The 13,290-nt window shown below is 42.4% G+C and overlaps 1 protein-coding gene across 1 annotated transcript in view; it reads right to left on the bottom strand.

Annotated features, from left to right (window-relative positions):
• Positions 1 to 13,290, bottom strand: part of LOC138624331 (poly [ADP-ribose] polymerase tankyrase-1-like) — a 91,385-nt gene that overhangs the window by 76,750 nt on the left and 1,345 nt on the right. Inside the window, exons 2-4 of the mRNA XM_069704439.1 lie at positions 11,657 to 11,772; positions 9,281 to 9,389; positions 629 to 724 (exon numbers count right to left, since the gene is read on the bottom strand). Coding sequence (XP_069560540.1) covers positions 629 to 724; positions 9,281 to 9,389; positions 11,657 to 11,772 — 321 coding nt within the window. The remainder of the gene's footprint in view (positions 1 to 628; positions 725 to 9,280; positions 9,390 to 11,656; positions 11,773 to 13,290) is intronic.

Genomic DNA, 13,290 nt, shown 5'->3' with positions numbered 1-13,290 from the left:
GCAAGGTGCAAATTTCTAACAGTCACAAAGTGTATTTACACTGTGGGAAGGAAAAAAAAAAAGGATCCAACAATCAGAAAATAAATAAAAATACAACAGACAGTGGATTCATTGAGTGTCTCGTCAATGAGTGCAGCTGCGGCCAAAAGACAAAACTAAGAAGAGAAAAGAAAGCAGAGATGTGACCACTTCCGAGCACTGACTGAGAGAGACAGCAAAACAAAAGGAAGTGCAATCTAGTGACCGTATGCGTGTACAGTCACGGAAGCAAAGACCAACTACCTCATGAGCAGCACAGCCTTACAAAATGAGAGGGTTATAGATAAGACAGAAAAAAAAGGTGATGGTGTCCGCCGTCTTGGACGAAATGGGGGAAATGGATGTTAGTTGAAAGTTGTGGGTGTGATGTGGAAACGTGTAGGAGCAGAGGAAACATACAAGAAACCTGGAACAGGACGGATATAACAGTGTGCACTACATAACACACAGCGTGTGTGCGTGTGTGTGTGTGTGTGTGTGTGTGTGTGTGTGTGTGTGTGTGTGTGTGTGTGTGTGTGTGTGTGTGTGTGTGTGTGTGTGTGTGTGTGTGTGACAGACAGACAGACAGACAGACAGACAGGACACTGACCTGTGAGCACGGCCTTGGCGGACGGTTCAGCCAGGTCCAGGGCGGACTTGCCGTCGGTGTTGCGGATGTTGGGGTCGGCTCCATGCTGCAGTAACACTGTACAACAACAGGGCAGACACAGACAGTAGCTCAGCTCCTGGACTGACATGCAAACTCCCCGACACACACCACCTCCCAGTCCACCTCCTGCTCCTCCCGCTGCCATGGCTGAGCCACATCCTGCTCCGTAAACTGCTCTTCCTGAACCTCCTCCTTGATCCGCTGCTATCCCTCCTGTTCCTCCTCCTCTGGTTGTGTCTCCTGGCTCTCCTGGCTCTCCCGGCAGCCTCCCTCCAAGTCCTGCTTCACTTTTCTCTCCACCTCCACCTCCTCCAGCTCCTCCTCCGCCGTTGCTGGTGCTGGTGCTGCTCCCTCGGCCGCCCCTGGCTGCCCCTGCCCTGCGAGCCATGCTGCTGATGTAAACAGACATGCCACAACAAAAGCAGTGCGAGCTACGCTACACAACACCGCCGGGGAAACGGCGGACCTGGCAAAACGGCTACGTGACCAGCCGCAAAACACATCACCCATCCACGGATGAGGGAGGGACAGCTGTGATTTAGCTAAGAGGATAAGTAAAAAAAAACGAGTGAAGGAGGGAGAGACGACGGCTAATCAAGGCAGCGGCGACGAGGCAGGCAGGCAGTGCGAGTGGAGAGACTCTCGCCTCTCCAACTGACTGAGCGATGCAGCGGAGAGCAAAATGAGAGAGGAGAGGAGAGGAGGGAAGGGAGGGGGAGGAGGGGGGAGGCTGCGAGTCAGAGAGGATGGGAGAGGTAGAGGACGAAAAGAGGGGAGGAAGAACAAAACAAAACAACGGCGCTGGAGAGGAGAGGAGAAGAGAAGAGAAGAGAAGAGAAGAGAAGAGAAGAGAAGAGAAGAGAAGAGAAGAGAAGAGAAGAGAAGAGAAGAGAAGAGAAGAGAAGAGAAGAGAAGAGAAGAGAAGAGAAGAGAAGAGAAGAGAAGAGAAGAGAAGAGAAGAGAAGAGAAGAGAAGAGAAGAGAAGAAGAGTCATGAGACCACTGAACAGGTATGAGCTGAATAACAAACTCGGCCTGCGCGCAGTTTTTTTGTGTTTTTGTTTTTTTTAGTAAATTAGCTCTTTTGAGAGGCGCTAATGTCAATACCCTCACCGCCTTCCTCTCCACCTCACTTCCCACTATTGTGATTGCTCAGCACTTCCCGCAGCACATGCCCTTTGACTCGCGCACACTTCCAACTACCTTCCCTCGAACCCCAGCCGAGAAGACGGCCGATAACCGGCCATGTGTTCGCACATGCGTCTGTACGCGTGTGCTTCTGCCCCAGCATTGACGCAGACCGTAGTCACCCACTCACCCCTCAACAAAAATATGATTTAGCTCTGCACCAATCCCCCCCCCCCACACACACACACACACACACACACACACACACACACACACACACACACACACACACACACACACACACACACACACACACACACACACACACACCCACACACACACACAGAGATACTGATACCCAACGGCGAGAGGATAAAGATATGCCCGCACTGAGGTGGAGAGAGAAATGACAGTCTGATGCACAGCCACAACACAGCAACTGCTCACAAATCTCCCTTCCCGGTCTGTGCCGTTTCTAATTCATTCACGATTGTCAACATGTAGTGTAGTTTTGTCTCCGATGGGCGCGGCTTTCCTGGAATACCTGCAAAACCTCTTTGTGAACAACCAAAATCCGTTTCTTTGTGCAGGATCAGTTTTCAGGACCGTGTCAGATTTGCAACATTTATCTTGTGACTATCTGCGACCGAATCAGCCAGTATGTTGTATGAAATTGCAATGAACTACCCAGATTTTCTCCCACCTGCCTCGTGAGGTGTGTTTTCAATTGTCGGACAAAGAGCTGGTGAGGAACACAAGCAGACAGATGGGTACAAAGTTCTCCTGCTGCACATTACAAGCCTCTCAGTGAGACGCGGTTATTATCGCTTGCATCTCGTCTAAACTCACATTTATTATTATGTGCTGCTTGTATACTATCTTTTGGGCAAAAGCGAAACCTCCACCTCGCATAATAAAGATCAGGAAGTCCGTTTTCTGTGCCGTCACTGAGTGGAAAGTACGAAAGCAGAGTTGCAGAGCCGGTATACAACAATATCGCCTAAACCCAGTAGATACATGTATGAAACACCTGCAAATGATGGTTGTTTACACAGCATGCGGTGCTGAAGCTATTCATTAACGGACAGTAACTGACTGACAGGAAAATGATCACGGTCAAATTTAATAATAAACTGCAATTCTCAGTCATAGTAGTTGAATGCCTCCAGTTTCTCACATGAAATAAATTACACGACTACCCTTTTCTGTTTTGCACTTCTTCATCTTGGATATCTTTTGAAGTACAAAACAAGCAATTTAAAGCTTTCACTTTGAGCTATGGGGAATTGTGGTGGCATTTTCTTTCTATTTTTTCTGACATTTCATAAAGTAAGTGAGCGAAATTAAGAAGCAACAACGTCCTGCTGGATACTCTAGAGCAGGGGTGTCAAACTCATTTGAGTTAAGGGGCCACATACGGCCCACTTTGATGTCAAGTGGGCCAGACCAGTAAAATCATAGCATAATAACAACAATATTTCTCTATGTTTAAATCATTAGTGAAGGTTTTTGGATGATAAACCCCTATTTTAAGGTCTTTCTACAATAAACTAGAAACATAAAGAGCAAAAACTCAGACATCAGCCCACTGTTTATCTGCCTGGGCTCTCCTCTGCAGATTCCCTCGCTTTGTGACGTGTTTGACGTGAAACGCGTCACAAAGCGAGCAGCGAGCGCTGCTGCCTGTGGCAACGAGCGCTGCTGCCTCCGGAGCAGATGTTGCATTTACGCTGTTTTTGAAGCAATTACTGGATCGATTAAAAAAAATTACAAAACGTTTTCACTCATAAACCTCCATATTCTCACAGAAATGCAATTTATGTCTTTCTGTAATTTTCACACTTAGCAAAGTCATCCGGCGGGCCGAGCTGGACCCCCTGGCGGGCCCGGATCCGGTCCGCGGGCCGTATGTTTGACACCCCTGCTCTAGAGCCATTTTAACCAGTGCAACACAGAGACCAATCGCCATTTTAGAATTTAAAACAGAGCCCGACTGATGCTGGACTTTTTTTTTTTTTTTTTTTTGGGGGGGGGGGGGGGGCAATGTAGATACCGATATCAACTGATATTCTGGTATGTATACAGTTTATACACTACAAACAAACCGTTTTTGCAATGACCCCTCAAATGTGTTTTTTAAACAAGTTTGAAGTTGTGACAGATATTTTACAGTTTATGTATGTGTCCACACTGACAACGATTCAATGAGACAATAAGCTTCACTGGACATTTTATGATTACAAACAACTATTAAAAATATACAACAGCTAACATATATGTGTGATAGGGCAATATCGACCAATAAAATATACATCTGTCAGGCTTTACTTGGACATGGACCCATGGACAGGGCAACTCCTGTTCAAAATAGGGATTGTAACCAAATACAATCTGTTCTTCTGTGGGTCTGTAATCACACGATATATAAACAAAACAAAAACGCTAAGGAATGAAGGTTGTTCATGAGGCGCTTAACAAAAACCAGCAAGGACAATTCTTTACAAAACCTCAACAGAACATAGTGACGTTCTCACTGACTATAATTAATACCAAAACATCATTCTTCCATCCAAACAACCTTAACATCCGGGGAAATCCAAGAAAGCAAACATCCACCCAGAAATACTCGTATCAATAAGTAGTAAAACTGCACTGAAGACACGGTTATGCCATGTACTAAACTGACATTTATAGAGGCCGTCGTTTTTAAACTCAGAGCGACTTGCTGCCTTCGGATTTAAAATATCTTCTTATTCCAAGTTTGTTGATGAGATTTTCTCCAGATCTTGAGCTCAGAGAGATGCAGGTCTGGTAATGAGAGATTAATTTCTTACTCAAGATGTCTGAACACCAGGGCAGAGGACAGAGCGTCCATCACGCTGAGCTGAATTTACAGTTGAATCAAGAGTTGATTCGGCTCTCGTCCCGCTGCTAAATCTTTTAACCTGGCAGGATGACAGGTTACTAAAACTCCAATCAGCCAGCCGCTGGACGACACGCGAGTTTTGTTTACATGCCTTTTAGCTGCAGTTTGGACTGCATGCCAAATCCAATCCGTGTGCCTCGTCTGGTTTACAGCAGACAAAACAAACTTAAGTTGTGATGAAGCCTTTAATGGTGTTTGAAAAAAGAAAAAGGGGATTTAGTGACCCATCGGGGTTTAAAGCTGTGGCTCTGTGCTGGTCAGATAGCTGTTGAAAAGCTGCGTAGTGAATATGCACACCTTCACCTGTTGACTGGCTGAATACTGATTTTTCAGCAGTCAAAGCAAATGTTTTTCCAACATGGAATAAAATATGATTCATGGAGGACTTGTTGAAAATAGATTTTTGAGACCCCCATTATCATCAGTCTTCAAATTCAATGCAATAAAACTGAAAACACAAAGAAAATGTACTCGGCTTTATGTTCTCTCTTGTTATCATTATATGGTGTTAATGCTGAAAAATGTCCCCATTACGGCAGTCAAGGACGTTCACATCCAGGAGAATAATGATGAGAGGAGATGCGCGCTGTAGTTTTTCCTTTGTGCCTGAGGCGAGAGGAAGCAGTGTAGTAAATATGTTACTTGAGGATGGGAGCAGTTGAGGTGCCAGATTTTCAAATGATCTCACGACATGCTAATGTGGCCTGAAATATATTTGCCTTTTGAACCAGTAATAACTTTCATATTGTTAGTCGCCCTGGTTCAAAACTACTATTAGACTGTACTGTCTGGAGGTGGAAGCTCTCATATTCACTAATGGGCCAATCAACAACAACAGTTTAAACCGCAACTGCCCTTGACTTCAGCCTCCAAAAGTCTGCACAGCATTTTTACAAAGTTTGGCCTGAAGGTAGTTAGCTGAACTACTACTGGATTTCCAAAATATTGGGACTCATTGGGCGGCACGGTGGTGCAGTGGTTAGCACTGTCACCTCACAGCAAAAAAGGTTCTGGGTTCGAATCCGGTCCTGGGTGGAGTTTGCATGTTCTCCCTGTGCTTGCGTGGGTTCTCTCCGGGTTCTCTGGCTTCCTCCCATCATCCAAAAACATGCACCTCAGGTCAGGTTACCTGGCGCCGCGCTAGTGGCAGCCTGCTGCAGCAGCTCCCCCCTGAGAGCCCCCCTGCTGTAGTGAAGAAATTTCCCCTCGGGGATGAATAAAGTGTATAAAATCAAAAAACATGAGGGATGCACGACATTGGAATTTTTTGACTGATGTCCGATCCTTTCTGATTCTTTTGGCCAATATCGATATATGCACATATTTCTCCACTTAAATGCAGAGAACATAAAGTGTCTCCTGTCGTGCAATTAACATATGATTATGCCTATTATTGTCGTGGGAGGCAACTGGGAGATGACATAACATAAGATGCTTTTCATAATGTACACCATTACTGGGCATTTTAAGAAATGGCCTCTGAACAGCTTATGTAAAACATGTTATTTTTATTTTTATGTAACAATTTCTGTCAAACAAACCTGAGATTCCTCCGACTTAAACCGGCTTGGATAATTCTGTACCTGAGACAATCACTGTAAATCACAGCTTTGCTTTTTAAAAAAAAAAATGTCCGCTAGAGATGTGATGATATGAACAGCATTTAAGCACAATTAAAGTGTAATTTTATTATCCTGTCGTATCAGGAGGAGTGTTCATTTCAGGAATGATGCCAATATTTGATTTTAAAGCCTTTATCAACCGACAAAGATGACGTGCCAATTTTATTGTGTACCCCCAAACAACATTTTGCTGTCGATATCCTGAAACTCCCAAACTCTCGTCTGTGAGGTTTGGTTTGGTATGAGTCTCCCAAAGTCGGATTTACAAAACTCTCTTAACTGCTCCAACTTGTTGTATATCACTCCATTCAGCCCAACAAATGAACTTGTTAATGGTGTAAATGTGTGTTTATGAGATGCATAATTAACACGCCTGCATTGTCACATGAGGCTGCTGCTTCTACTCTACCTGAGGCCAAGTTTCATTCACATAACAGAAGAAATTAACACATCGGACATCAGTGGATGAAAACATCATCAATTTGACAGAATGAGTAGTTCTATGAGAATATTCATATGAGAGCAAACCACAAGACATTTGAGAAGCCCTGTACTGTGACAGACATGTAGAGGGAATAGTTTGACATGATGTTGGACACTTAAATCACATCTTTCTAAAGCAGGAGGTTGTTAAGGTGAAGAGACAGTCATGGAGACGGACAGGATCACACAGCAGGTGATGTTACACTGTCAGCTGGTATAAAGGCTCCGAGTCAGCTGTCAGGGTGAGAGAAGTTTTCCCGGCGACCACTTCTACTGTGCAAGATGCCGTGACGTTATAACCAAACAATAAAAACAAACCCAGGGCTCAGTTCGGCACCCAGCAGTCAGGGTTTTTTAATTTGGCTTAATGAACCTATAACAAACCTTGAAATGCTTTAAAGCATGTCTATAAAAAATACTAAAAGAAGTCCTTTTTTTTGTGTGTGTGTGTGTGCTCTGGCGTCTCAGTTTTCAGTTGGTGTGTGTGAATTTTTGGTATTTCTTCAAAGGCACTCTTTTCAGAAGCCACAAATGTGAAGTAGACTGAAAATCAACAGCAAATGCGGTGGCTTTTACCTCAGATTCAGTCTCATTCATAATTATTGATAAATCAATGTGACTATCAGCGCTGATAACAGGTTAACGTTTGTGCTCAGAGCTCCACAAAGCACTCTGCTGCTCTGCAGTCTTTTACATCACCTCTGCAGCAGCTGTCGTAGAAATAAAAAAAGACGAGCAGAACTTTCCCACTTTATTGCTCTCAGCACTGCACAGCAAAGTGTCGCCGGCTATCATCGCAGCCATTTGTTTTTATTCCTCATCATACTGAGCAATGCTTTTCTGTAAAGGAATCTTAAAGATTATCCTGGAACTCGCAGCTCCGATTGTTTTCTTGCTGTGGCCAATTTTGTCTACTTCAGAATTTCCTCAGAGATCAATAACAACAATAACAGCCTCTCCACTTTTCTGTTGAATGGAATCTGCTCATATACTTTAAAGCCTACAACAATTCATACATTTGTCTTTCCTCTGTCATGCTCGATGATGTGTAATCTGCACACGCAGCGGTGTAAATAACAGTCTCGTGCTGTTGATTTGTCGGGGAGGGATCTGTAATGACTGATCAAGGCTACCTGTGTGGCTAGGAGAGCCGGGCTGTTTAGGTTTTTTCCCCCCGTGTGCTGGTTCCCTATCCACCCACAAACACCGGGCCGGGAAATAACATCAACAAAGCAATGTAGTTCTCTTCCTGTACAATCCTCATGCAGCCTAATTGAAAACTATTTTTGACAGGTAAAATTTCTGATATCGGTGAGGACAGTCTGGCCGGCCACTTTCCTTTAGCTGCACATCAAAAATCCACGGAAAACCTTTATTCTCACTGACATTTCCACATTATTTTTACAGTATTAATGACTGGTCATGCAGGGTTTTTTTTTTACTTAATATTGTTTTTAATTTCTTTGTATTTTCATCTTCAACTTGTTTCTATTTAGTTTTTCTGGTTTTATTAGTGTTTTTGATAGTCTAATTAAATTATATTCTATGTGGGATAAGGATATAACTAGACTGACTTGACTGATAGTAGTAGATAGTAGACAGGTAGTTGTGATGGACGACGAACAGAGGTCGGAGTCTGAACTGGACTGAAGGGACCAAACACTTTAGTTATGCTTCCCACGACTCATCTCAGCTGTAATGTGAATTCACAGCAAAACAAAGAAATCAATGTGCTTTTGTGTGTGTGTGTGTGTGTGTGTGTGTGTGTGTGTGTGTGTGTGTGTGTGTGTGTGTGTGTGTGTGTGTGTGTGTGTGTGTGTGTGTGTGTGTGTGTGTGTGTGTGTGTGTGTGTGTGCGTGTAAGGGGTAGGGACACTAAGCATAAGCACCCTTAGTGGGAAATAATAACGTACAGCCTGTGGGTAGTTTATTACAGTTTTTAAAATGAATGTAGGAATATACAAAAACTCCTGGTTGTGACACACACACACACACACACACACACACACACACACAATTGACTTCAATACCAATGCAAGATTCAATATCTATAAATTTGCCACAGCGTTACCAACGGAAATGAGAAAATGTGTTTCCATCACAAGGGAACCACCAGCTTTTATTGCACTCAAAGGAACGCTATAACACCAGAGCACTACCGTGGCAACAAGCGACGGCACTGAATGTTTTTTCTGCTTCAGTTGTGTTCACACGACTGACCAATTCAATCTCCTTGGGCGACAGGACATAACAAAACAACAACAGCAAGACCTCCAAATGGCTCTAAATAATAAAACAAACTTGACAGTCGCTGTGTAATCAGACATATGAGCCCTTTCTGAGGGAGGCAGTATACTGCGTACTAAACACACATGCAAACTCATTATGCAGTTCTTGACCCACAACTTTTGCCTTATGTGTTTTCATGTACTCACCTATACAGACGTCTATCTTGCCCTTGATGGCGGCTTCGTGTAGCGGCGTGTAGTTCCAGTTGTCTCGAGCATTAGGGTCAGCGCCTTGACACAGCAGCAAGGACACCACCTGAAACAAGAGCCGGATCGTTTGCATTTATTCTGTACTTGGAAAGAAAACATCAAATATCAGCTGCTTCTTGCCTTAAATGTTATTTCTACTAATGCCAGAAAACCTTAACTTAATCAAGCAGTAAACAGTTGTTTAGAGCCACACAGTGACGTCTCAGGGTTCAGACAAAGTCAAAATGTTTTTTGTTTTTTTTAAATCAGCAATTTGAAGGTTTTTTTCCAACAGAAATAATGTTTTGTTTTTTTAACTTCACAAAATATTATTCTCAATGTTTCTGTGTTTAGTGTAATCTTAACAAACAAATTATTATATACATTTTGCCCAAATACAGTTCCATAAGCCTGATTTAAAAAGTCAAGTATGAGATCGTAGAGTACCAAACTAAGAATCATGTCACCAATCTTTTCATTTGTCAAACAAAGACTCTCCACATCCCAATTTATAAGTAGCAGCCAACAGCTGCTGTGCCGGGACGCACGCCTTCATCCACACCCAACAACACCACCAGCAACACGGCATAAATGCAACGGCTCACCCTTCATTGCTACACCCACTATACCTTTTTTTTTATTTAACCCCAAATGTGTTCAACCCACCATTAAACTAAACACACATGCAAGGAAAAGGACCACTTTTAGAGGTTTAGCGGTGTCTGAGTGATCACTTTAACTTTGGACAGTATCTTTCATCATAATGCAAATCACCGCTGTGATCACACATTTGAATTAGTGCGGCACTTTTCCAAAAAGGATGTAAAGTGCTCTCAAACGAAGCTCTACAAGCCTCTGAAACACTGTGAAACTGTACGTGTTAGATTGATCACTGTGCTTAAGAGCCTGGAGGACAAAAAGCATTAACACATCTGTCACAGATAATCCAAAACATCAGTATGCTTAGGCATGAACGGAATATCAAAGTAGGAATGAGAGTAAATGTTTAGGCATTCTCCATGTGATCCTTTGTAGTCTTGATATTCATAAGAAGTTGTTTTTGTGGTTTTAAATGTCAAAAACCATCTCAGTATAGTTTTACATTTCATCTCTTAAGCTTCTCTGAAGTTCTACCAAAGTCCTGTGTCTGTCTCTTTAAGGCACACTGATATCAATGACTCTCTCTTCTGATTGGCTGACTCTTGTCTGAGTGACGCTCACCCAGGCCAATCACAGGTTGTTTTCAGTCTTGTAGTTTGCTAACTCCGTGACAAAATTACCTTTCAGTATTTTCTTCCACATAAAAGGTTGGACGGTGGGCCGTGCTGAAGGAGAACATATGACATGAGTTTGTGACATCACAAACTTAAGGAGGTCCAAATGACAGAGTGCTCCGTCGACTGAGGGTTTTGATACTTTCCTAGTATTTATATAGCACCCACACCCTCTTTATATTCGCAAAAAGAATTGAATATCTTAATTTATACAATATAGGACCTTTAAGGCTGACTGCAAAATTATAGTCTCAAACAAACCAGATTTACATGTTTGGAAAGAAAAATATTTTGCTCTTAATATAACACTGCTTCCAGTTTGCTGCCACATTCATTCTGGATTTCACCATACACTGATTGTTGTGTGACCTCCCATCTTTTAATTACCAGCAATTTAAATTCTGCAGAAATATGAACTGCCTGTGGAATATAAAGGGGGTCACGTATTTCTATGACCCCAATGCATAATTATGCTCCCTTAAACTCAACTAATCATCTAGTTAAGATGCTTCTCGACCACCTGATATGGCCTCTTTTGGCTTTCCATCAGGCAAAAGATGGGGATAGTACGTGGTATTTGTTACTGTTTTTTTTTTTCATCACCTCTGCCGAGGTTCCCAGAAGGCTGAGCTGACAATAAAAGGTGATGTGGAAATACTGCAGACCACTAACAGTACATAGTATAAAGAGAGGCATCATCAGAATCATTGTTCACGGGACATTCGGCACAAACCCACCAGCCAAGCAACTATAGTGGTGCATTTTTTTATTTTATTTTTTTTTATTTCCTGGACTACTCGACTATTGGCTATCTGCAAATCCAAGCTGTGATCGATTGAGGAGGTGCAGACGTTCTCCCGATTGGTTTGCGTCCTCTTGAGTGCGTGCCTTCCGTTGAAAGATGACGTCACAGGAGTTTCACAAGGTTTGGCCGCTATGACGACCAGCGACGAAATCCAGGAAAGTACCTGGTACCGAAGGCGAGTCGAGCGAAGCCGGTACGATGCGGTGGAAACGCAGCATTAGTCTGAATGTCTGAGTGGCAACGCAGTGACCTCACCTCAGAGTGACCAAAGGAGCAGGCGTTGTGCAGCGGGATCAGACCACCGTCGTCACGAGCGTGCACGTTGGCGCCGGTCTGAAGCAGGTGGTCCACCACATCTCTCCGCCCAAAACCTGAAACAAAACCAGCGAGCAGACGATCAATTCGGGAGCCAGAGCGCTAAAATAAGGGAGTTATTAATGCAGAATTTTTTTTTTTGACAGATTTTTATGCTGTTTGTTTAAAGTCCCGTCTTACTCCTGCTGTACTTTTAACTTTGTAATTAGACTCGTATTTTTCATCCTCCAGGATCGATACTCGCTTCTGGATTTGTGTTTTGGACGTTTTTTCTGTTTACTGCTTTAGGAAATTGCTGTACAAGTGAAGCTTGTTTTGTCCTCAATACAAACATGCTTTGTGTCTCGAGCGCAGTTTTTTTTTTTTTTTTTTATCTCATTCAGGCTGCTGCGGATTAGGACGGCCCGGGATGTGAAACACGTGCAGGTTTTTGGTTGTTTTGTAATCTTTTTTTTTTTTTGTCTGCAATGGAAGAAGAATTAAAAACAGACAAGGCTCGCACTCAGACGCCGACGTTTTAAAAACGTGAATAATTACCCCGTACAGGATTTGAGTGCTCTCCAGGTTTAGAAAATAAATACAACGCATTTTGACAGACTTACATTTAACGGCAGACGACGTTTACATACGACATTTGTTTTCACACATTGATAACACTGTTCACCTACTGCAGACTACACTGTCAAAGCATGTCATGCGGCAACACAAATGCATGTCATACAGGGATATGTTATTATCTGCTATTTGAATCCTTCCGAGTGTTACTTGTGCAATTTAAAAAGTGAATTAGCCAAGACTTCAGAGGTACAGACCAAACTTTAGTCAATACATTGTTGATCTACAGAAAATTCATCACCAACTATTTTGGTAATAGATTAATTGTTTTGAGTCATTATTGTAATAAATGATGCTCAAATTCTCTGATTCCAGCATCTTACGTGTGAATATTTCTGGTTCCTTTAGTCCTACGTGGTTGTACACTGAGTACTTTCACGGTGGAGGCCTTTTGATCGGGACAAAAAAAGGCATTTTAGACTTCATCTCGGGCTTTGAGAAACACTGGTTGAAATTTTGGACTATTTTCTGACATTTTAAAGACCAAACAGCAAATTGATTGATCAAGAAAATAATTAATAAGTTGTTCGATAATGAAAATAACGTATTTTGAGCCCTATTAAGACTGGAAAATGCTGTTGGCGAGAATCCCTTTTTATAATGTTCGTGATATTCTTGTATTTAGTGGGATGTGTGAATGATGTGTTGTGTCTTTTTGACTTTGTATACTTCTCTTTACATATAAAAAAAAAAAAAAAAAAAAAAAAAACTCCCAATTTTAGAGTAAATGTCAGCACTTTCTTTTATTTATTCATATTTTAGGTATGTTTCTATCCAAATATACATGCATTGATGTCGAGATTGCAGTGTGGAACAGAATAAACACAGAAAACAAAAAAAGACCGACGAACAAAAGAACACTTTTGAAAAAATTACATTGAGCAGAGTGATTTGTCAGCAAAGATTTAAACTGATCTAGTGGTACAATAGTGTCAGTCGTGTTCCTACTGTTACAGATG

Source organism: Brachyistius frenatus, unplaced genomic scaffold, assembly GCF_029030835.1.
Source record: "Brachyistius frenatus isolate BFR_SWC_R1_liver_20210118 unplaced genomic scaffold, ASM2903083v1 Contig_3, whole genome shotgun sequence".
NCBI lineage: Eukaryota > Metazoa > Chordata > Actinopteri > Embiotocidae > Brachyistius > Brachyistius frenatus.
The sequence above is the reverse complement of the archived record's forward strand: the minus strand, read 5'-3'. Positions and strand labels throughout refer to the sequence as shown.